Source organism: Drosophila teissieri, chromosome 3R (genome assembly GCF_016746235.2).
Source record: "Drosophila teissieri strain GT53w chromosome 3R, Prin_Dtei_1.1, whole genome shotgun sequence".
NCBI lineage: Eukaryota > Metazoa > Arthropoda > Insecta > Diptera > Drosophilidae > Drosophila > Drosophila teissieri.
Window position 1 is genome coordinate 11742248 of NC_053032.1, and position 22796 is coordinate 11765043.

Below are 22796 nucleotides of genomic sequence, written 5' to 3' on the forward strand. Positions count from 1 at the left end.
ATTTTATTCTCGATTTTTCGTATTAAGCTAGATATTTTTTCTATCCAAAAATGAAAAAAAAAAATTTGAATTATCCATACCTTTATTTTTTATCATTGCCAAATTACACAGTAGAAGCAATTAAACACGGAGGATCCAGTATAATGGTATGGGCTTGTTTCTCGTACTATGTAGTTGGGGCTATTCCATAATATACCACGGTTAAAAACCATCATGGATCAACATGTGTTTGTGGATATTTTGGTGACGATGATGCTACCCTTTTCCGAATACAATTAACAAGACTATGTTAAGTACACCAGCAGGAAAGAGAAGGATTCGTTCTAAAATAAATATGTTCCTGTTTTGGATTGGCCTGCACAGTCCCCAGGCCGCAAACCCATCAAAAATTCTTGGTCAGATATGAGAAAAGCAGTTGTAGCTTCAAAGCCAACTAACAATGAATAACTGTTAGTATAATTAAGGAGTCCTGGAGCAAAATATCCCTAAAACGGTGCCAGGACCTAGTTGATCCATGCCAAAACATTGCGCTCCTGTTTTTGGTAATAAGGGATACACTACCAAATATTAAATTAGTGGGATGGGTGTAGTTTTAGCACGCAAACATTTGTTAATAGTGAATTTTTTACTTTTTTATTTTTACTTTAAAATTTAAGCATTTTTCATGAAGTGCTGCTATTTTATTTTTCGCCTAATTTCGTCGTTTTTAACAAAGTTCCTTATTTAAGATAAGAAAAAATAAAACAATTGTAATTATTTTTTATTTCCTAAAAAGTGAATTGTTTTACCTTTTTAAAAAGGTATTTCAGCTCCTTTTAAACACTAAATTGTAGGTAGGAGACTTATTCAAAGTTTTACTGGGCAAGTGCTGATATTTTATTTTTCGCAGCTGTATATACATAGATATATACCCATATTTATGTAGATGTATTAAATATATGTGGAACTTTGAGTTTATTACTTAACGCTTATTTATAATGTAGCTTAAGGAATTACAAAATATAGGAAATGAGTTTTTAATGAATTGGAATCGCGTCTTTTGACCAACGTCTTAGGACGCATTTGTCAAAGCGTTGAACTCAACTCCTTTCTTGTTGATCGTCGTTATTCTTCCACTTTATGAAACCCAATATGCGTTATTTGCAGAAAAGGATCATGTCTAATTTAAACTGAAAGGAAAACTTACACTTCGCAAGCACTCTTCACATTCGACTATACTTATATGCTTATCATGTGTCGACCAGCGTTGATGAGATATTGGGACCATCAAAACTTTCGATCTTCTGGACATCATATGCGTTTTTTCCTTTCAACTTAACAATTTTGTACGGCTCAATTTTTTATGGCTTATAATAAAACGTTTATTATTTATTTTCGAAACTCTGTAGTGTATACCAAATCAGAACGTTTTTAAATCATAATCAACAAAGGTACAATGTTATAGTGTTACATATGTAAGAGACTTTATATGGCTGCAAATGCATCCTTTACTGCAAACATCTAAAATTTGCCCCATAATGTATTACTCGCTGGCACCATCTATGTTTTGTTTACTGGTTGGCAGTCTCTATTGTCTTCTATTGTATTTTGCCGATAAGAGTAGTTAGCCGAAGAAGACACAAAAAACACAATTGCGAACGGGTTATAACAACATGTTTATTACTTACGTAAATGGACAAATGAATTATATCTAAATAACATTAATTTTTGATTCTGATGGCTAGTACATGAATAATCACTAATAACAAATCTGTACACTATTTTTTCCACAGGCCGCCTCCACCACCGTAACTGGATCCTTCACTGTGATGGCTTTCGTGGTACTCATGGTGTTCGTAGCCGCTGCTCCTTCCGTATCCTCCGCCATATCCTCCGCCGTAACCTCCGCCGTATCCTCCGCCATATCCTCCGCCGTAACCTCCGCCGTGTCCTCCGCCGTATCCTCCGCCATATCCTCCTCCAAGACCACCTCCTAGACCCCCACCATGGCTTCCTAATCCAGCTAATCCAGCGCCCAACTTAGCGCCCACAGCCGCACCGAGTCCAAATCCAGCTGCTCCACCCACCAATCCGCTTTTTAGGCCCAGCAGCTTGGGAGTGCGAACCTTGAGACCCACAAAGCCGGCACGAGGTCCCTTAAAGGCTAGTAACTTAACTTTTCCACCAGCAGTTTCATCAAGGTTGATGAGGAAACAAACTCCCAGTAAAAGTAATAAAGGTGTAGGCTGCAATTTAAATAATGAAAATGAAAACTAAATCAGATGTCAAAAATACCTATTACTAAATATTTTTGTTGAATTGAACGGTATTTTTAATGTACTATTAATCTTTTTTAAGCAATAACTTTATTGACTACTATTAGAATAATTTGCAAAAATAATATTCATAGATTTGTACGAAGTTTTATATCAATTGGACTCTTGAGTTTGGGAAATAAATTATTACTTTTTCCAGTACTTTTTGCAGTTTTTTATTTTGTAAAAGCTTTTTTATTTTTTATAATCACTTCTTAACAACACTTGTTCTTCTATAATTAAAATCCATCACAATCCATCACTTACAATTATTCGCATTTCGTCGTTTTAACGCGGCTTAAACGCAACTTTAATTGACTAAATCTGTTTTGGAAACAACACAGGTCTTCTTATGTTTTAAAACGATTATATCTTGTTGTAAAAACTTCAAGTTCAACTGTGTGGGCCGATGACGAAGCTGGTATTTCGGCTTGGACTTGGACAACGACGCGTGATCAATTGAAGCGGCTGCGCGTCAGTCGACGCGTTTTTATCTCGCAGACGCTTTTTCCTTTTCTGAGCGGTTCGAATCGCCCTTATGCAATCAGCCGTTGAAGAGGTCTTGTTTGCTTGGGCTTTTGTTGTTGTCGCCGATGTGAACTTCAGGCAATGGCTTATATTTGCCTTATGCATGCGATTTGCCCCTGAAAATTTCAGGTTTTTTGAGAGCAACAAGAGTGAAGTTGGGCATGAGAAAAGAAATGTACAAAAAAAATGAGCAGAAAACATACATATGAATGTCAATGGGAAACGTGACATAAATTTGGCTAGCTTAGAAGCGAAAGAGAACTTAGATAAAGATTTGAGAAATATCTAATATTACCAAATGTATGATCAGCATTTAAATGAAATGTGATAGCAAACATGCAAATAGTAAACTTAATGCACACTTCGGTGAATCACTTTGGGTATTTTCGTTTTATTGACCTCCATCACATTAAAAGCCAAATAATGAAATCAAACAAAACAGGGGCAGAAATTTCCAGCAGCTACGACTTGTTTTTTCCCAGCTCATCTGCCGAATGGGTAACCGCCGTAGTAGCCAGAAGATCCGTAGTTGTTGTAGTTGCTGAACTGGTTGTACTGCTGCTGATAGCCTCCACCGTATCCTCCGCCAAATCCTCAGTATCCCCCGTATCCTGGGTATCCGAATCCTTGATATCCTCCCCCACTGCTGCTCGCTGCGGCACTGGCTGAGGCATAGCTTCCTCCATATCCCCCATATCCTCCGTATCCTCCATATGGTGCGAATCCATATCCAAACTGGGGGGCACTCAAAGCTCCGGCTACCAGGCAGCACAACAGGAAAGACAATGAGAGGAACTGCAAAGTAAGTATTTCGAAAGATTCCAAATTAACGATTTAGTCCGAGCAGCTACAATTTATGGCACTCCCACCTTCATGGCTGGCAAAATACTCAATGGCAACTGATTAAAATTTGCCATTCTTATAGTCGCCGAAAAACGGAAGTAAAGTTCGCAGTAATTACAATAATGAGATTTGTCATAATTACAGAACAAATGCGAGACTATAATCATTAGTACAGAGCCACTTAGACAACTTTGAATATTGAAGTTCCTATTGGGGTTCATTAACCTTAGTCAAGCGCAACAGACTAAATTTCTTCGGTAAAAAATAACTATACATAAGTATAAATTTGTATAACAAATCTACAAATAGATGTTTCCATGCTGGCCTTGCTGTTTCATCTTCTATTTTCCTAAGATCCTCATGCAAATTTATAGAATATAAGCGAAATTCTTTTGTACTTGCTAACTAAAATAAAGTATACTTATGCTTTAGTAGTCGCTGTCATCGCATCTAAATTCCCTGATTAGTGAAGGGGGTTGGTCTCACTTTGGAATCTCCGCTGACGTCAACTTGAGGTGAATAAACTGAAAACGAAAGTGAGGGCGTAGCAATTGACCAGAATAAACAAAACAAGTTGGGCACATAAATACGTAGTCATTAGTCATATACATAGTTAGATCTGCCGGAATAGCAGAAGTAACAAGTGCTAATGAGCCAGACGAATGCGGGCCAGCCATATCTCTCATCCCGACCTGCTTCGTTGCACGTTCATCGCTGAAGTTTGTTGTCTAAGTCATTTGTTTTGCATGCTAGTGGATTGCGATGGTGTTTAATACCCTTACAATAAGCAGTTTGGTTTAACCTTGCTATTGTAGCCCACTAAGAGAAACACTTTTCAAAATTAATGTTACTATAATATTATTCTATTATATAAAACAGTTGATTCTGATTTAAAGTTATAAATATTTTAAGTTTAAATTATTAGTGTTTAAAATGCAGAGTCATCTATCGGTTACAGTGGAATTTTACATTCGTATTTCAGCATTTTCTGGTTGGTCTTGAAAACGCCGGGTGATTGTAGTATGCGATCGCTTCAGTGATTATTTTTATTGGGTTTTCCACGATCTTGATCGGACCGCAACTAAAGACAGCCCTCAAAAAAATGATAATTTAGTTTTGGGGCTGTGACTTCGAAAAATTAACGAGTTCTGAGGCCCAGTGAAGCAGTGCCAGGCAAAGTGTCTCTTGGGGATTCCAAAATTACGTCACAAACTGGTTTCGCTTTCGCCGTGTTTGTTCTGCAATTTGCGTAGAATCACTTGGCAATGCGTAGCGCGTACTTGAGCTTCTTGGCCAGATTGAAGTGGCGGTATAAAAGCGGTGGGCACTCCACAATTGCAATTTAGTTTCGTCCAAGAAGCGCTCGTTATCGCAATGGCTCTGGTTCGTGTGAGTTGTGTAAGTCCGGCTGCTATTTCCGCTCCGATTGGAATGCACTGACTCGATTTGGTTACCTTGCAGATGCTGGCCCTTTTGCTGATTGCCGGTCAAGGTCAGGCGGCGCCCGTCAAGGCCGAAGGTCGCACCTTGGGCCTTCTGGGCGGTGGATTTGGCGGCAGTGTGGGCCTTAGTGCCGGCATCGGAGTGGGTGGTGGCCTGTATAGCGGATTCGGAGGCGGTGGCTATCCCAGTGGCTATGCCAGTGGCTACCCAGGCGGCTATGGTGGTGGCTACTCAGGCTACCCCGGATACGGAGGCGGTGGCTTCGGAGGCGGCTACTATCCAGGAGGAGGTTACTCCGGTTTCGGACACAGGCCTCACCACCACGGAGGATACTACCCGGGCGGTGGATCCTACTACAATCAGGGCGGATCCTATGGCGGCCATTACAGTCAGTCGCAGTACTCCAACGGATATTACGGCGGCGGTGGTTATGGAGGCGGTGGCTATGGAGGCAATGGCTTCTTTGGAAAGTAAAGATGCCAAGTCTTACCACCGGAATAGTACAGTACCTGTGATGGACACTTTGTAGTTTGTAAATAAACGAAGACACATAACCAGATTTAGTAAGCTCAATTCAAGACACTCAAAATCCGGTTTTCCTGTTGGAAATATTGTCCTTGGCGCTGCCTTTGTGGTTATTCTCTCACTTATTTTTATGAAGCAGACGCGACGTGCATAAATTTAATGGCCAAAGATCCGAGATTTATGCGCAAGCCTGACTAATCCATTGCCCCGCAATTATCTGGGAATTCCTAGAGTTTATCTTGCTGGAAGGTTAAATATACGACTCCCATACGCTGCTTGGCACTTATTTTAATGGAAAAGTGAACTTGACCGCTACCCTAAACGCCCATATATATATTTTTACAAGCTGTCCTTTTATTTGAAAGGAATCTTCGTTAAATAATGGTAAACGTATGTCGTACATAAAATCGCTACTATTATTACATAAAAACTATTTACACTAAAAATGTACATATCGCTGCATACAAATTCTATTTGTAGCTCCTTATCCGTAGCTGCTTCGCTGATCCCTCGAGCGATAGCTTCCAGTTTGGTAAACTGGCTGCACCTGACCCGTCAACTGCTGAATGATTCCGTTTACTGTGGTGGCCACGCCTCCAACTAGTTGCGCAGGTGTCACAGGAGGCTGGAATAAATATTATTTAATATATGATTATCAAGAAAATTATGTATATTTAATATAGTAAGCTTACCGCTCCCGCAGAATCGTAGTACACACGGTTCGGAACAGGTCGCCTCACTGGCGGAGGTGCCGCATAGTTGGGATCCACTTCAGGATCGCTCTGCGCATCTCCAGCAGGTCGAATTGGATCTCTCAGGGGATCCCTGACTGGAACACCTGGCACCACTGCAGAGTTCAGAATTCCCGGAGCAAAGAGCGACAGCCAGGTGGCAAATGGAGCGTACGGGCGCACTGGTACAGGAATGGGTTGCACAGGGGGCAGAGGATCTGACAGAAGACCTCCGCCCAATCCACCTCCTCCGTAGCCGCGACATCCGCCGGGATAGACTTTGACCACATTGACGTCGAAAAGAAAGCGACCCTGTTCATCGGGATCCTTCTGACCCTGACCACCTTTAGCATCGCGACCAAACGGGGAGCAGGGACCACCGCCGTATCCTCCATATCCGCCGTATCCCCCATATCCTCCGTATCCACCATATCCGCCATATCCTCCCAGGTAGGGCCTGGCCAACCTCTTGAGCTTCTTCTTAAGCAGCAGTGTGCGTTCGTCACCGGATTCATCCAACTCCTGATTGGAAGCACCGGCAAACTTGGCATTCTCCTTGTCCGATTTGTTGGTGGTACTGTCGTCCCTGGCCTTCCGACTGGCCAAGGAGCTATACGAATTCCCGGAATACGATGTGGAGTAGGCCCTCCGGCGGGGATACTCGTAACTATAGGTGCGCGGATAGGCCAACGAATAGCCCAAGGCTCCCAGAAGGAGTAGAAGGAACAGTTTCATGTTGGAAAAGAGATTCTGTTGCTGAAACACTTCTGCACGCTCGGCGGGATGGGCACAAACTATTCCTCTATTGCGGAGTACGCCCCAACTTATCACCTTGCCTGTGCGCGAAAAAACCAACTCGAATTTGGCAAATTGGTGGCTATTCCCTTAGAAGGCAGGCAGACACCGGCGATATTGCATAATGCCCTTTTTTATTGGCTCAATTTTTCCAGGGCATTGTTTTGATATGGTAATTCAGGCCGCCCACCCGAGCCACCGGCATCATCAACCTCATCATCATCAGTATAATCGCCCACATAGCACAATAGCCTGGTAAAAACATGTTACACTCGGCGACTCATGTGCATTGACCTGAACCGAGCGATGGAAGCTCTTACCCATCGCTGTTTTGGCCAAAACCACGTTTCTGCCAAAAATGTAACCCGAAAGTGGGTCAATGTCGAGTTTACCGACTGCACCAAGTATTGCTAATATGGGAGCCAAGCTAATTAGGTTTTGGGGGATGCACGGATGCTCCTCACATTAATCAATTTTTTTCTCGAACGGCAACACAACTTTTGACGCTCTGCACTGCTATTAATGCCTGATAAAAATTGCCAGCAAATAAGCCTTATTTACAAGTATTAGTCCGTTTAGTGAAGCCGTTTTTGGATAAGGAATTTACCAAACACGGAAAATAGAAATCGAATTCTCAGAAATACCTTTTAGACAAAGATTACATTCAAAATAGTGGGACTTAATGTTAATCGGTTTTCAAATGAAAAGCAGAAAAAACAATATTCAATTTCTTTTGAAAACTGTAATCATTGCAGTACACATAAAAATGTTTACTTAAGCACACGAATCACTCGTTAGTCGTCTACGCTTACGATTAAGATACAAGTATACATTCAACTTAGAACTATGAAAACAAAACTATACATCTTTTGGAGAGTCCGAGCAGCCTCTGTTTGGGCTTTGGAAGTTGGATCTTCCATGGGCTATCATGAGCACAATAAAAAGGCTGAGCCTGGAAGTCTGTGCGTTGTATTCGAGGGGATCCCACATCCCTAGTTAGACAGCCATTTTGGGTTTGTTAGCCTCGGCCCGTTTCCGAATCGCCCTCAATCGCTGGGTGCAGTAGACCCTTAGGAAGATGGCCACGAAGACGATCAGAACCCCGAAGATGCCCAACAGCGAAATGCTGTGCTGGTAGATGAAGCAGGAGAGCATGATGGCCACCGCCTATGGGAAGCAGAATTAAATTTTTCATAAGCACGCAGTTGAATAAACAAACCCCCTTTCCACTTTTTCCAAACAACTCACCTGACGCAGTGTCATTATTATGGTAAACACAACTGGGCCGAAGACATCAATTGTGTGATAGATAAACAATTGGCCGACCGCTGAGCAAACAGAAAGCACAACCATATCAAACACGAACTTAGGATGCTGGAAAAATACAAAAGAACGTGGGGTAGTACCATCTGGTGTCTTACATATATCTGCTTGAAAAACCTTTTTTTTTAAATTCATTTGCTATTTCTAACAAAAATTATGCTTCTTTGAAAGTACATAAACCAAGTAATGGTTTATATACTTAAAAGTGTAGGAATTTGGGTTATGCTAACAACAGAAAATAAACAAATCAAATATTCTTCAGAAAAGCTACGCTATTTTTGTAGTGATAGCACTTGAGTATTGATATTGAGTCGAAATGTCTGTCGATGTATCTTATTATATATTTACCTCTGTGGCAAATGCCAAGGAATCCATGAATCCTCCCTGCATGGACAGCGAGGCTCCAGTGAAGATGGAGGAAAACAAGTTGACCCCGCACATCATTTGCAACGGAGTCATGGCGTAGCTCTTGAAAAGCGATCCCTGCCAATTGGCAGTGAAGCTGTCGAATACCATGTACATGGAGAGCAGGAAGATGCCAGTGAGCGTGGTCACTCCGCTGGCCTTGCTGCTGTCCGAGGAGCCGCTCATGAAGAAGATCATTCCCAGCGAGATAAGCAGGGCCGTCACATACTCGTAACTCTCGTACTTCGCCTTGGACATAATTTTGCCCATCAGCATCACGGGAATAATCTTGCACGACTTGGCCAGCACCTGGGTGGGAAAGTTGACAAACTTCAGGGCCTCGTACTGGAACCATGCGCTCATTATGTTCGAGAAGGAGGCATAGGAGTATTTGTACAGAGGTGCACGGTGTCGCACAGGAGACGGCTGCCATTGTAGATAGGCCAGCGCCACGAGAAAAGCCAGCAGACGATTAGAAAACACTAGGAACTGAGAATCCTTAAACTTGGCACTTTCTCCAGTAAAATTGAAATAGTTTTGCGTCATTATCTTCTCCTGTAACACACCCCAGGTAAGATAGGAGATCATCAGGCCACCAAAGCACCATAACAGTTGCACGGCCTCCTGGGAACTCGTTCGCTTAGCTGCCGCAGAGGCCGCCGGTCGATCCTTATCCGCAGCGCTGCTTCCTGCATCCAATTGATCGTATCCAGAGTTACCCGTGATACACATATTGATAGCCCTGTGCAGGAATGTCTTGTTGCCCCTTTCCAGGTAGTTAATCCTGCCGACATATTTGTAGATCAAGTACCCCGGCACAAAGACGCAGCTATAGCCAAAGCAATTGACCAGCAACTTAAGGAACCAAGCGTAGTCCGAGCTCTGCGACTCCACCAGCTGGGAAAGGGTAACATCCTGGTTGTAGTAGCCTCCTAGGGAGGCTCTCAGCAGATCCGAGAAGAAGTGTATGACCAGCAGGCTGACCACGATGAAAGAGCTGTCCAGAGTTTAAGGGCGGAATTAGTCTATTTTTATTGGCAATTTCGTTGTACTCTCACCATATAACCAGCTCTGGAACCCGACCCATCTTATAGGTGTACATGTGGCGCGTTTCGTTGGATCTCTCGGATTGAATGCCGTGCTGCTGACTCGATCGATTTAGCGATTCCTATTGAACCCGCGGGCGATAATCTATTCCCAGTCAAGTGTCAAGAGTTCAACAACCGGCGCGGCTCTGAAACTAGTTTTCGCATGATTTGCACACTCCATATCGGCATCTTCTAATTACCATATCCCGTGTTTGTTTACAGTCGGTTGCCAGATGTGCGTGCGGTGCGTTTGGAGCTTCAGAGTGTTCTGTTCTGGACGTCCGACGGAGTGGGTTTCTCGGGGTACTGGGCTCGGGCAGCCGGCACTAGCTCTCAGGCCAGCTGCTCAAACATTCTGCAGTTATTTGGCCGCCAGCACGTATTGAGAAATTGCCAAATGTTTTACGATGGCAACCAATACGTTACCAGTATGACCGCGCTGATAGCGATAAAAAATACCATGCGGTCTAAAAATAAATACCATTCGGGGTATTCCCTAATATTTTCAACTGCTTATCGTTGAGTTTCAACCTGTTTTAAGTTCGCTGTTTTTTGTTTTGCAACCTTGTTAAAAAACCTTCAGGAAATTGTACTTTTCAGGTATATTTTCTATTTCACTTTCGCATACTCAAACTCTTGGCACATCCATACAATCTTTGAATTATCCCAGGAAATAAATAATAATGAAAGCGGAAGGGATGGTGCTTATCAATTATCCAATTGGATAATGGACGGTTATCGTTGATAAGAACTATCGATTTTTTCTTTATTATCGCTGTTTTCTGGCATTGCCGTTACTTTAAATTGTTTGGATCGTAAGCAAGTAACTAAATAATAAAATAATCAATAATTAATAATAATAAATTAACAAATTTGTCCTACTTATAAAAATTTTAAATTAACAAAATTATAATTTTAAAAAATGAATCTTAAGATATTGTAACAATTATAACAAAAATCTTAAGTATTATATTTATATATTTATATTGTAATAATTAAAATTCAGCACGCATGCTGTTGCGCGTTCCCACAACTTACAATCAAACGAAAGGAAATTCCGCTTGAGGTCTAATACCAGGCGCACAGCAATTTCAGGAGGAGTGTGGAATGTGTGATTCAGAGGACACCCCTTATATAGCGAATATAATGAAATCGAAAGGACTCGATGGTGCCCATGTGTGTGTATGAGTGTGCGTGCGCGAGGGGTGTGTCGCTTGACATTGCCATTCCTTACTTTAGGGGTGGGTTTCGATGGCAGTGGCATGTTCTCGGCTCTGCAACCCCTAGTGATGATATTTTGGCTATTTAAAAACTGTACAAAATTAATAGCCAGAACTTTTAGGTCGAGCTTTAAGTTATTAATAATAAATGAATACAAATAAGTCGAATAATAACACGATTTTAAAAAGTATGAAGGTTATAAACAGCAGATAAACGTTTCAAGTGTATATAAAATCAAAGCGATTTTACATGAATAATTATTTTGAGTGTTCTCAATAAAAAATTTGGAAATATTTAAATATTGCTGTTGGAGAATATGAACATATGTACATATGTATAACTAAAAAAAAAGTTAGAAAAAGCCAGAACAACACTGACAACCACTGGAACAGGAACCCGATGGCAGGGACGACGCCCCTGTGGATGGCAGGTCGCGTTCTGCCCGCCTAAGTGGGTGGGTCACAGGCACCGGCAACCTCCGAGTCCCGCGGAGCGTTTCAATTAGCGAGTACGGGCACTGGGTGGCGCCCAAAACGAGTGCCGCACCGCCGGACTGGCTCTTTGTGATTTTTGCCAAGAACGCGGCCAAGAACCTCTGCAGGAGCAGCAGCAACAGCAGCGGCAGCACATTCAAATAGACAGACACGTGTCCATCAGCGGTTTAACCCTTCTTAAGGTAACGCCCAAGGATTACCAGGCGACCAGCAACCGCAGTGGGCAACCCACCGCATTTCGCTGCCATTGCGCATGTCGCCCACTAGGGCGTGATCTACGGGGCGGAGTAAAGCGTGCGTACGGCCTGCCCCGCTGGCCCACCCCCCGAGTGGGCTGGGTTCTTTCACGTTACCATTGTCGAGGCCATTACATAACGGTAACATGCGGCAGCAGCGCTGCCGACGGGCCAAACCGGTTAACAGTTACGTCGTAACTAGGAGCAACCTTAGTGCACCAGGCGAACAGAACCGCCAGCCGGAGCGGCATTACTACGTCTTTACATTGATGCACCCCCCCCGGTGGGTTTCCGCCACAACTGCGGTTAGAAATGTAGCACAAGTTATTAATTTTTGCATTTAAATTCGACTCGCGGTGTTATAATCATGTAATACATACAATGCATACAATTGAGAACCAGCTCATTTCATAGTATACTTTGCTACGCTTTAGGAAACCAAGGGAATCATAGCTGACTGCTTGTTCAGTTCGTAGTATTTATGATTTTCAAAAGTAATTGAAAGGACATTTTCTTTTCATTTATTTTACTGAAAAAATTTAGTGCATTGCTGTGGCTGTATTATTTTGAACGCAACTGTTTAGTGGCTGCTGGCAATTTAGGGGTGGCTCTTGCGGCTGCATTAAGTGCGCGACTCCTGCTCAAGGTCGCGTCTCACACACACGTACACCCGCTCTCATACAGAGAACGAATGCGCGGTCCTGTGTCTTTGTTTTCGCCCTTGTGAGTGTGGCAGCTTCTCTCACACTTGACAGATTTCAGTGTGTGTGCTCAGGCGACACGTGTATACGTCCGTCACATACTCGTACACATTCTTTCGTGGTAGATTTCGTACCAGGAGAGCATAATCCTGTGGAACGCATCAACATGTCAGCATAATTTCGACTGTTCAACGCACAGCCGCCCATGTGTGCGGCTAATGGAATCAGTGTGCGTGCGCCGAACGCACACACATGCGGGTAAACATGCCTGTATGCAAGGGGTGGTGTTTCCTGCCTCACAAGGGAGACTGCTACCCTTCAGCCCTCATCGCGTATACGCAATGGCTGCAAAGGCTCGAAAAGCTCAGCGAAGCTTACAACCGGGTTCTGGAATAGGATAATGACCATCAGAGAAGTTAAAATAAATAATTTAATCAACTTATTGTAACTAAGCCTTTTTAAATGTCCATAACCTATTTTGGGTAAAAGGACAGTAACCAACAAAATATAATTTTTATTTAATCAAGCTAAACTATAAATATATTTATCTCTACTTAAAATGGTTCTGGGTTCATTTTTGTAATTCTTAGTAATCATTTTGGTAAATATGCACTTAACATTATTTGTTGGCAAACGGCTTTATCAGACTACTTTCTTGGACTGAAAATATGGAATGGAAAGCAATTCCCTAGCATTTAAAAATATCTGAGTTTATTTTCGTACAACTATATCGTTGGTTCGATTGGGCCAATAATGTTACTCGACCCCGATTCTTTTTTATCCAGCTCAATAATATTAGCCAATAATTTGAGCCATTTGTTAAATTGTTTGCGCGATAAGCGCCGCAAAGCAACAGCAAGGCGACTTTCCAATGCCATCAACAAGGACAGGACAATGGTGCGCCGGCCAACACTTTAAACAAAGCACGAGAAGGACGAAATGGACGAAAATAGAGGGACTAGAAAGGACGAGGGGCCAAGAAGGCGATGCCTGGACAATGACACTGACAATAATGACGAGGACGATGGCACTTGCCATTGTGTGTGCCGCTCGAAATTGCCTTTGAACAAATACACACGACTGGACGGGTGTGGATGTGGCTGTGGCTGTATCTCCGGCTTGAAAGTCGGACCAAACAGGGGAGGAACTACTTCATAGGTACGAGTAGCTCTGGAAAGTTGTCATTGCGTGTTGTCAGCAAACTGGCGACAAAGCTTATCGCAGATGGACACACACAAAGCCGCACAGTCGGAGTCAGATTCAGATGCTTCACTTGGATACGATTGCGAACGGGTTTGGGTGATGATGATGATAAGGATGAGGATAATGAAGATGCGATCTCGCACTCGGCCAGCTGTCCTGCTCTAGTTGAAAGCTACAAGATTACCAAACTTGCGAGCTGAGGCTTTTGCGTAAGTGCTGCAGCATGGTAATTAAACTCGACAAGTGGCGCTTAAGTCCCATCTTCAACTGCAGGTCATAAATTTGATTGTCCTTGTTTTGTCCCTATCACGGCATGCTTGGGGCCCAGCCCAACTGAAAACCGGACGCACAGTCGACTTTTCGCTTATCTAAAGTCAAAACAATTTTCATATATTTCCCAGCCATAACGGGAGCTTTTTTTCATTGCCGAAGGACATGCCATTTCGCAATTAGCATTGGCGTACACAACTAATTTGCGCTGCGGGATAAGGACGACTCCGCCCCCACATTTCGGATGTCCTGCCTGCACCCACATGTTAATTAACAGCGCCGGCCATCATTTGTACTTAAGTTGAATTTTATTTTGTGAACAATTATGCTAATTTGTTAAATAAATAGGCACGCACTTCAATGCGATGCGATGCGATGCGATGCGATGCGATGCGATGCGAAGTTGGGTAATGCCCGCAAAATGGTCGCCGTTCAAGTTAAGTTTTATGGGGTCCTTTTTTATTTTACTGCCGACTCCCTCGCACTCCGACAGAGACAGTCGTTCCAATTAAGTTTGCGTTTGCCATTTAATTACTCTAATATGCCAGTCAGACAGTCCCACAGTCAGCTAGTCAGCCAGTCAACCAACCAAGTGAATCAACCACCTCCTGGTATTTGTGCGCGTGCCGAGCACGAAAATTAGCTTGTACAATTTTCCCCGACTTTCCCCGACTTTTCCTCGGGCTGAAGGGCCACGCCAACTCCGGACAGGCCACACCTCGAAATTGATGGCGCCATTTGTTTAGAGCAGCCATTGCCGGCAACTTATCAAAGCTCTTTGACACCCACATCCATTTGTCAAGCCGTCGCCCCAATCTGAATCTGTGCCACTGCGAAATGGAATGAAAAATACAGTCCAAGCGACTGAGCAACAAGAACAAGTCGCCTACTTGGCACATTTAATTAGTTTTAACCTTGCACATTTATATGCAAAGCAGCCGCCGCAGCTCGAGATGGAAAACTTGCTGGAATACTTAAGAAGTTGTCCTTCGAGAAGTCATAACAAGGACACCGAGAGATTGAGTTGTTATGCTGAATAATAAAATAATTCTAAATTAATACAAATAATCAATACAGAAAGCATTAATTTATTTGAAATATGAAATAAAATAATCTTTCTGGACTTTTCTGCCTTTTGTCAGTCTGCCATATATATTTCATAAATTAATCGTTACCATTTAAAAGATTTAAGAGTAAAACATAAGCACTGTAGTGGTTATGCTTTAAAACAAAAATGTTAATTACTTGGACAATTCTTCCTATTCTTCTTCACCAAACGTATAACCAAATATTTCCCGGAGTCGTTATTATGAGAATATAATTGACGTACCTGTAAGGCAGCTTTATTTTTCCCTCTGTAGGTCTATGATAATTTGCTTGCCAAAGCCGAGCGCCAATCACAGAGTTTTTATCAACTGGAATCTGCAGATTCCAAATTGACTGACAAACCGAGAGAAATGGAAAAGTGTCCATGTCCTCGACCCGTCCTGAAATCAAAAGCGGCGCTGCCGAAGACAAAAAAGTTTAAATGAAAAGGAGCACACTGCGGTCAGGACGATGCTGACAGGACAGGGAAATGTGAAAAGTAGCAAACAGCATCAAAAGTTTTCCGGCTTTTACTTGATAGCCCGCTCCCATCTAGTCCTTCATTTCGCCTTTCATCTTTTTCGAGAGGGCCACGAGATGAGGAGGGTCGCCGGCCAATTTTTGATTGCAACATTTCGCACCAAAGGCAAAATGTGAGCCACTGCACACAGACGAAGACATGTTAAAGCTAATTTTAATATTTTCCGTGACATGGCGTTCACTTTGAGTGTCCCACCGCCTTTGTTGTTGTTTGTCCAATTTGAGCGTCCGCCCCCCCCATCCACATGTTTTGCCATATAGCTCGACTGGCATGCATACCCTGTCCCGTAAGTGCACTGGTTACCCGGATACCCATGCCCCGTTGCGAGTATATCATTCCCTCCAGGCGACAAGTAATTTTACTTGGCAAAATGAATTGCACAAAGTCCTTTTTTGCGCTTTCTCGTGCCATCTCCTTTGCTGTCTGCTCCGGCTTTGTGGTGTTTGCCATGTGTGTTCTCCTTCGATGGGTGTGTGTTCACGGGTCCTTTTTGTACAGATTGGTCAGCATTTAATTTTTATTTCTTGAAATTCACTAGCTGCGGCGAAACTATGACAAAAGATTCTGCGCAGACCCTGTACTGATTAGGAAGATATTTATGCTAACTGTAATGGTTTTATAGGGATTTCAATAGTTGAAATAAATGGAGGAAAATAAATAAATTAGGTGACCATTAAGTGTGCGTCTAAAAGTGCCGTAAAAGGGACAATCTCTATACATACATCTGTATCAAAACAATACCCAAAATTACTTTTTTATGTCCGTGACATATTTATTAGGATTGGTATGATGAAATGAAAATGAGAAGTATTTGAAAATATTCAATATAATATACTTATATTTTATTATATTAATACATATTGACTCGAGGTTAGGCAAAAATATAAATACAAATACCGATGTTTTTTTTTTACAGGAAATGCTAATTATTATTTGCTTTCTGTACTAGATGCGTTCGGAATGACACATTTTAATTTTTTCAGCAAAGTGCTGCTTTGCATTTCAAATGAGCTGCGCTGCGAAGACGGGCACCTCAAAATGGGAGCATAATTCTAGGGAAAGCCCTGAGCTTATTTTCCAAGCCATCAACTGGTCTCCAGGCTGCGTGCAGCGACTGACAAAACAAATAAACTTGCTGCCGCTTCAGATGCTCTTCTAGAGGGGGGCGGTGGGCGTGGCAGCAGGGGAAGGGGGCGGGGGTGGTGCCCTGGCCGTCACACACATTTGGTATGCATAAGCAGCAGTCGCATACCTTACCGCACAGCATTATGCGGCGCGGAGACATTTTTCCATATTTTACACAACAAAAGCAATGCCAGACGCAACTTTTACCTCAACTTGCTGTGACATTTTCCTTCTCCCTCTCTGTGGGCATCCCCGCTCCCTGGCAGCCCCTCCTTCCACCAACAGCCCAGCGCAATTTCAAATTTAATTCGCCATTTTCAGCCACCCATTTTCGCAACCACCCCCAACTTGCCGAAACAGCCACCCACCCAGGCACCCATCCCACCAACGAGCCCCGCTTCCGCCCACTCAACGCCATCTTGTGGCTTTCCTCGCCGCATTTGTTGCCCGTTTCCTTTGGCTTTTTTATTACGTATACGGAAAATGTGGAATTCCTGAAGACATTTTACTTTGCAATTTCCTTACGAGTCGTTAAACATTTCCAGGCTCTGGCACAACAACGAGCACCAGCAACAGCACCAGCAGCAGAAGCAGAACAGCAACAACCACAACCACAATGGCCAAAGTTAACAAAACTAATTTAAAAATTCAAATTTGCTTTCCGCTTTTTATATGCATCACAAACTGTGCATTTATATGGCTGGGTAAGTGAGTATGTCTATATTTGTGTATATTCAGGCTTTCGAGTTCAGGATCCAGGATCCAGGATGTGGGCGGTGATGTCTGGCTTTCCGTGGGTTGGTAATTTGTATTCCTGTGGCTTTCTTGTTGATCTTCTTGTTACATTTGAGTTTTTCTTTTCCCTTCGACTGCCTTCGATATTTTGGCGGATGCTTTTCGCCAGCGAATGTGTGTTTGGTATAATTTATTTGCCTGCCAGCCGGGGTAATGAAATCTGATTGCAAAATACATATCCAATTGAATTGAATTTTGCCACTGCTAATGGAAAATCGTGCTCGGTAAATTTAATTAGGCACGAAATATGTATGTATATTCAAACATTTGGCAAACACTCGCTTGCAGAAGTCAGCAACGACTAAAACATGTGATCCTCATCGGAATAATGCAAATTTCAGCTCATTAATATCAATCAGATGATTGATAGCACTTAGAGCCACCACCACAGTGGCTCCGCACCCCTGGATTTCACCCCCCTCTCTCGCAGGACTGTTAATAAATCCTTTGACAATTGCTACATTAATGTCAATACATTTACATTCGTGACCGACCCCTTTCCTGTCACAATATTTGTACGACTCGTGCCAAAAGGACTCGTGATAAGGATCCGCACAGCGCTGCAGAGACTGAATCCCCGCATCCTGGCAGTTATCTCCGCCCGGAGATCCTGTGTCAAAGTTTCAGCTCGATTCTGCGGCTGTCTCATCAATCAATTTCGTTTAGCCACTTGTCACTCAGCCATTTTATTTGGCTTACCGAGTTTTGGGTGCGACTAATTTCCGGCAAAGGGATTGTGTGCCAAACTCTTTGGCTAATGCAAATCACATTTAAAACACTGCTGCTCAACCACAATATTTCATGGAGACCCAGTACAGCTGTAAATGTAATTCGAACATTGTGTTGGACACTACATATATTGGGTATTGGGCGGCCATTACTGGCCCCGCGGTAAATTTGCAACAAATTAAAGGCCAATTAACCCATCAGACGGGCTTATGAGCCGCCGACCGCCAATGCACACACACGCAATTGCAATTATCAAATTAGTGCGGGGCGTGGCGGGGCAAGCAATTGGAGAAACAAATAATAAATTGGACGCTGAAATGCAAAACACACACTGAGCACTATAATTAAGTTGTTGACCCGACCCGAGTTGACCCGCGCTGCATCGGTTTAGGCCAAGATGCGCTGCCCCAGCAACAAACAACTGGCAACTGACAACTGACAGGCGCATAGGCCTCGAATTAATTAACATGTTTGCATTGCACAAGATGCAGCAATTATGAACTGGCACGGGTGTGTCCTGCCAGTCCCCCCCGTTCCAATTTTCCAATTTTTAAGTCCTCGAAATGCACTTCATTTTCCACTGATATGGATCCTCCCTTTCGCGTTCTAATGTCCGTTGTGGCCTATTAAACACACCCCTTGGTTCTTTGGCCGTGGCCCACCTTGCCCGAGTCAAACGGCACGCGCCGCTGGAAATTTTTGGAGAACATTTTCAACATACCTCTGCGGTTTTCCGGACGTTTTTATAGTTCTTCTCAAATTGCTCTAATTCGTTAAGTTATAAAACCGGCCGCCAAGTTTTCAGATCCATTTGCTTTTATTGCCACTGCGGCGGTCAATGAACCAAATGTCAAAAGGACTGCCCAAAAAGGACGACACATGCGTGTTAATCTCTAATTTGCTAGGTGATCATGTGTATATATACAAATGTATATATATATATATTTATATAGACACAAGGCATACATATTCAACATCACAGCGGGTAGTTGATAGGAGCTTGTTCCATTCGTATCCTTTTAATTGCCAGACGTCGCCGTGTTTCGAATTTCGGTATCTAAAGTTGTTTTTCACATTTTAATGGCGCTATTTTCATTAGGCAAATGTATGTTCGACTTATTCCTTTCATTTTACTCCCCAAAAATGCGACTCCTTTATTTTTGTGTGCCGCTCATTAGCATATAAAATGTATGAGTTGTCCTTTATTTCAGCAGCAGTGGTTGTGCTCGCCAGCGAGTCTGTCTGTATACACAATCCACGTTTATTGCATATTCATCACTTTAATTGCTTGTTTTCATACTAAATGACTCGATAAGGCTTTTACGGCTATTAGGCGAAGGCATCCTGCCGCTCACCAGGTGGGTCATCTGTATCCCTACATGAAGGATACTAGGAGGAGCATGCACAGGTACGCCAATTGGAACCATTGGGTGTGCTATATTTAAGAAATACTGTACCAAGGTTAAATAAAACCGCTTTCTCTGTACTTCTCCTTCTTGAAGACAGAGCTTCAAATGAAATTAAATACTGCAGGTCTCCAGCTAGAAGGCTAGAAGGACAAAGGAACCAATTCACGTAGAAAAGTGCAAACGAGATGTATCCGAGGGAAAAGGGCAAAGGGAGGGGTCCCGATATGATTACTTTTCCTTTTGTTTTCCCATTTCGGAACTGGGGAAATCAGGAAAGCGAGGTGGAAAGAACAAAGGAATTACTTTGCCAACGAGTGAACGAATATGAATAAAAAAGTGATCAATGCAATGAAAATGATTGTCTGCTCATTGTACCGCTCCCTTCACAATTGAGCGCACAAAGTGCGAAAAGATGAAAGTTTGCAAAATGTAACAGTACTTTAATGAAAAGGTAAACCCAACAATTTGAAAAACAAAGATTTTCTGAGGGTAAAGTCCCGTGGAGGATTGGAGCAAGGAGTCCTGGAATTCGGGTATATTAATGAAATATGCTTCACCTCTTTCGTGTTAGACCTACCTGGAGTCCTGGATTAATCCTTGCAGCCACACCCACAAGAGGAAGCACATCGACAGGGATTGCATCCACATCCGCAGGACCTGGATCCGCAGGACCTTGATCCACAGGATGCGCACTGGGGCTTGCCACATCCACACTGCACCTCTTCCGGCTCCTCAATGGAACAGCTCTGCACCATGGCGATGGTCAGGGCAACCAGGATGATTAACTTTATATTGAACATTGCAACCGGCTGTAGAAATTGGAGTCCACTCGAAACTGTGTCAAGGTAGAATGATGATCTACTCTTTATAGGTCCAACCTAGGGGTATTGCATTATTTGAACAGTTGATCTTTTGATCTATTTTAGGCTATAACTGCTGATTAAGTAAACAGTGGTTCTTTACCAATAATATATGTTTGCTTTAAATTTATAGGCGATTTAAGGTTGATAACACTTTGTACTGCTTTTTATTTCCTTTGTGGGTATTTCTTTTAAATATTTGTAACTTGTTCAAATACAAAACATACTTTTTACTGCTTATATAGCGTAAAATATGAACTTGTTTCTTTAACTTGAAGTTCGAAACCAAAACAGAAATATAAAAATTAATTGAAGTGTTGAAAATATGGTGCACCGTCTTTAGGAAGCAATTAATTATACCCGTTACTCGTAGTGTAAAAGGTATACTAGATTCGTTGAAAAGAATGTAACAGGCAGAAGGAAGCGTTTCCAACCATATAAAGTAAATATACTCTTGATCAGGATCAATAGCCGAGTCGATCTGGCCATATCCGTCTGTCTGTCCGTCCGTCCGTCTGTCCGTCCGTCTGTCCGTCCGTCTGTCTGTCTGTCCGTCCGTATGAACGTCGAGATCTCAGGAACTACAAAAGCTAGAAAGTTAAGATTAAGCATGCAGACTCCAGAGACATAGAGGCAGCGCTAGTTTGTTGACCCGTGTTGCCCACAAATCGCCCAAAACTGAAACTGTGGAAATTTCTCCCTCGCACTTCCACTAGCTGAGTCACGGGTATCAGATAGTCGGGGAACTCGACTATAGCGTTCTCTCTTGTTTGTATTTGGTTAGTGGGATATCTATTGCCTCGGGCTTTACATAGTTTTTTAATGGGGTTTATTGTCAAGCCTGAGTTAGCGCAGAGTTTTATACTTTGAAAGTATAGTGCACTGTCATTGAGAAGCAAGTAATGCTCAAACGAGTTATTAGCACTAAAATAAATTTTGATTTAATCAACTGGAAAGTGGTTTAATGTTCAAGTGCCGAATTGTCTTCTGTGAATATCATTAGTACTTTTTATTAAAAAAATGTATTGCACAATTGTTAACATAATCATATTGAAACACTTGTTGCCTTTGAATATGTATTTTATTAGGAAATAACAATAATAAACGCCTTATTTAGCATATACCATCTCCCTTTAAATGAATAAATAACAAAACAATAAAAGAAACAATGAAGTTCGAAACGTCATCCAGCTGAATCCGTTTCAATTAGAACGGCCAACAATAAGAATAAGCCAGGAATGCTGTAAAGATACAAAGTGTATATATAACTGAGGATTTCAGTCAACCCTTCGAACTTACGCTTTGAGTTCTCGGATGAGAATTTCAGCAGGTGGCACAAGCTGTAGAATCGCTCGGTGGCAATGGATCCTTTCTTTCCGTTGCATCCACAGGAAGCTGGAATGGGGAACTCGGCAACCACGGGGAAGCCCACGCTACACTTTTTGCTGATGAAAGAGCGACAGAGATCCTTCGAAACAGGCACAAGTGCTGCATATACATAAATAAATATGCATAAATAAAATATGTTTTCCTTAACTGGTTCATTTACTTACGGGTTTTGCAATCTCTGCGGCGCTGTTCGTTCTCGATTTCCATAAGACACTCGTTTTGGAAACAACGGCAGACACAATCTTGAAGAGCATATTGGTAGTTCCTGTAGTAAATATTGCACATCCTTGAGACGCATGTTGAGTTGCGCTCTACTCTGGATTTGGACTCAGCTTCAAGCTTGAGTGTAGGTTCAGCTTCAGCTTCAGTTTCAGTTTCAACTTCAGTTTCAACTTTAGTTTCAGATTCTGCTACTGTTTCTTCTTCGGTTTTAGCATTCTGGACAGCTAGTCCAGGATGGAACCTCGAAACGGCCAACAACAAAAGAAGCAATTTAAAATTGAACATGTCTTAAGAGGTACTACGAATATAACTGGTTCTTAACAATTCATTAGCCTATTTATATTAAATACACTCCCTGTTTTAGCAGTTGTGGAAAAGTACTTTATTGACATAATGCATCTGAAAGTAAAGTGTTTGCAGAACGTGGTCTTTTATCTCTACGCGAATAACCTTGACTGGCCAAAATACACAGCCGGAAATTTTCCACTCAAAATAAAGCTCTTCACGCATGTTCCTAAAAACAGACTCTAAAAAAACTTA

The 22796-nt window shown here is 42.4% G+C and overlaps 7 protein-coding genes across 8 annotated transcripts; 1 reads left to right on the forward strand and 6 right to left on the reverse strand.

The window, feature by feature from the left end:
* Positions 1–1757: 1757 nt before the first annotated feature.
* Positions 1758–2573, reverse strand: LOC122622441 (glycine-rich cell wall structural protein). The gene is made up of 2 exons (XM_043800871.1): positions 2562–2573; positions 1758–2252 (listed from the first exon to the last, which is right to left on the reverse strand). Exons 1-2 carry the CDS (start codon positions 2571–2573, stop codon positions 1758–1760), a joined length of 507 nt encoding a protein of 168 aa, XP_043656806.1.
* Positions 2574–3305: 732 nt separating this feature from the next.
* Positions 3306–3739, reverse strand: LOC122622444 (neuropeptide-like protein 31). The gene is given in 2 exon segments (XM_043800874.1): positions 3306–3617; positions 3692–3739. Coding segments are annotated over 2 exon segments (360 nt in total).
* A 1287-nt stretch (positions 3740–5026) lies between these two features.
* Positions 5027–5582, forward strand: LOC122621783 (pupal cuticle protein Edg-91). The gene is made up of 2 exons (XM_043799758.1): positions 5027–5063; positions 5127–5582. The coding sequence occupies exons 1-2, from the start codon at positions 5040–5042 to the stop codon at positions 5580–5582; spliced, it is 480 nt and encodes a 159-aa protein (XP_043655693.1). The 5' UTR covers positions 5027–5039.
* A 535-nt stretch (positions 5583–6117) lies between these two features.
* On the reverse strand, positions 6118–7099 carry LOC122621820. Its single transcript, XM_043799811.1, has 2 exons — positions 6326–7099; positions 6118–6258 (listed from the first exon to the last, which is right to left on the reverse strand). Exons 1-2 carry the CDS (start codon positions 7097–7099, stop codon positions 6118–6120), a joined length of 915 nt encoding a protein of 304 aa, XP_043655746.1.
* A 787-nt stretch (positions 7100–7886) lies between these two features.
* Positions 7887–10409, reverse strand: LOC122620350 (adenosine 3'-phospho 5'-phosphosulfate transporter 1). Of its 2 annotated transcripts, none has more exons than XM_043797771.1 (5): positions 10176–10409; positions 9946–10121; positions 8831–9884; positions 8408–8533; positions 7887–8326 (listed from the first exon to the last, which is right to left on the reverse strand). In XM_043797771.1, exons 2-5 carry the CDS (start codon positions 9987–9989, stop codon positions 8156–8158), a joined length of 1395 nt encoding a protein of 464 aa, XP_043653706.1. In that variant the 5' UTR covers positions 9990–10121; positions 10176–10409; the 3' UTR covers positions 7887–8155. The 2 variants fall into 2 exon arrangements, with proteins under 2 accessions (XP_043653706.1, XP_043653705.1); XM_043797770.1 differs by having other exon boundaries at positions 9946–10127.
* A 9966-nt stretch (positions 10410–20375) lies between these two features.
* Positions 20376–20585, reverse strand: LOC122621940 (keratin-associated protein 5-9). Its single transcript, XM_043799960.1, has one exon. The coding sequence runs from the start codon at positions 20583–20585 to the stop codon at positions 20376–20378; it is 210 nt and encodes a 69-aa protein (XP_043655895.1).
* A 1266-nt stretch (positions 20586–21851) lies between these two features.
* Positions 21852–22541, reverse strand: LOC122621878 (salivary glue protein Sgs-5). Its single transcript, XM_043799886.1, has 4 exons — positions 22416–22541; positions 22199–22343; positions 21945–22133; positions 21852–21886 (listed from the first exon to the last, which is right to left on the reverse strand). Exons 1-4 carry the CDS (start codon positions 22539–22541, stop codon positions 21852–21854), a joined length of 495 nt encoding a protein of 164 aa, XP_043655821.1.
* Between the last annotated feature and the right edge of the window lie 255 nt (positions 22542–22796).

Coding starts and splice junctions, on each gene's coding strand:
- LOC122621783 (XM_043799758.1), top strand. CDS start 5,040: ATGGCTCTGGTTCGTGTGAGTTGT. Junction 5,064..5,126: donor CTCTGGTTCGTGTGAGTTGT/GTAAGTCCGGCT, acceptor GTTACCTTGCAG/ATGCTGGCCCTTTTGCTGAT.
- LOC122621820 (XM_043799811.1), bottom strand. CDS start 7,099: ATGAAACTGTTCCTTCTACTCCTTCTGGGAGCCTTGGGCTATTCGTTG. Junction 6,259..6,325: donor ACTACGATTCTGCGGGAGCG/GTAAGCTTACTA, acceptor TATTTATTCCAG/CCTCCTGTGACACCTGCGCA.
- LOC122620350 (XM_043797771.1), bottom strand. CDS start 9,989: ATGTACACCTATAAGATGGGTCGGGTTCCAGAGCTGGTTATATG. Junction 8,534..8,830: donor CCTTGGCATTTGCCACAGAG/GTAAATATATAA, acceptor GTATTTTTCCAG/CATCCTAAGTTCGTGTTTGA. Junction 8,327..8,407: donor TAATAATGACACTGCGTCAG/GTGAGTTGTTTG, acceptor TGCTTCCCATAG/GCGGTGGCCATCATGCTCTC.
- LOC122621940 (XM_043799960.1), bottom strand. CDS start 20,585: ATGTTCAATATAAAGTTAATCATCCTGGTTGCCCTGACCATCGCCATG.
- LOC122621878 (XM_043799886.1), bottom strand. CDS start 22,541: ATGTTCAATTTTAAATTGCTTCTTTTGTTGTTGGCCGTTTCGAGGTTC. Junction 22,344..22,415: donor AAACTAAAGTTGAAACTGAA/GTTGAAACTGAA, acceptor TCCAGAGTAGAG/CGCAACTCAACATGCGTCTC. Junction 21,887..21,944: donor CTCATCCGAGAACTCAAAGC/GTAAGTTCGAAG, acceptor GTATCTTTACAG/CATTCCTGGCTTATTCTTAT.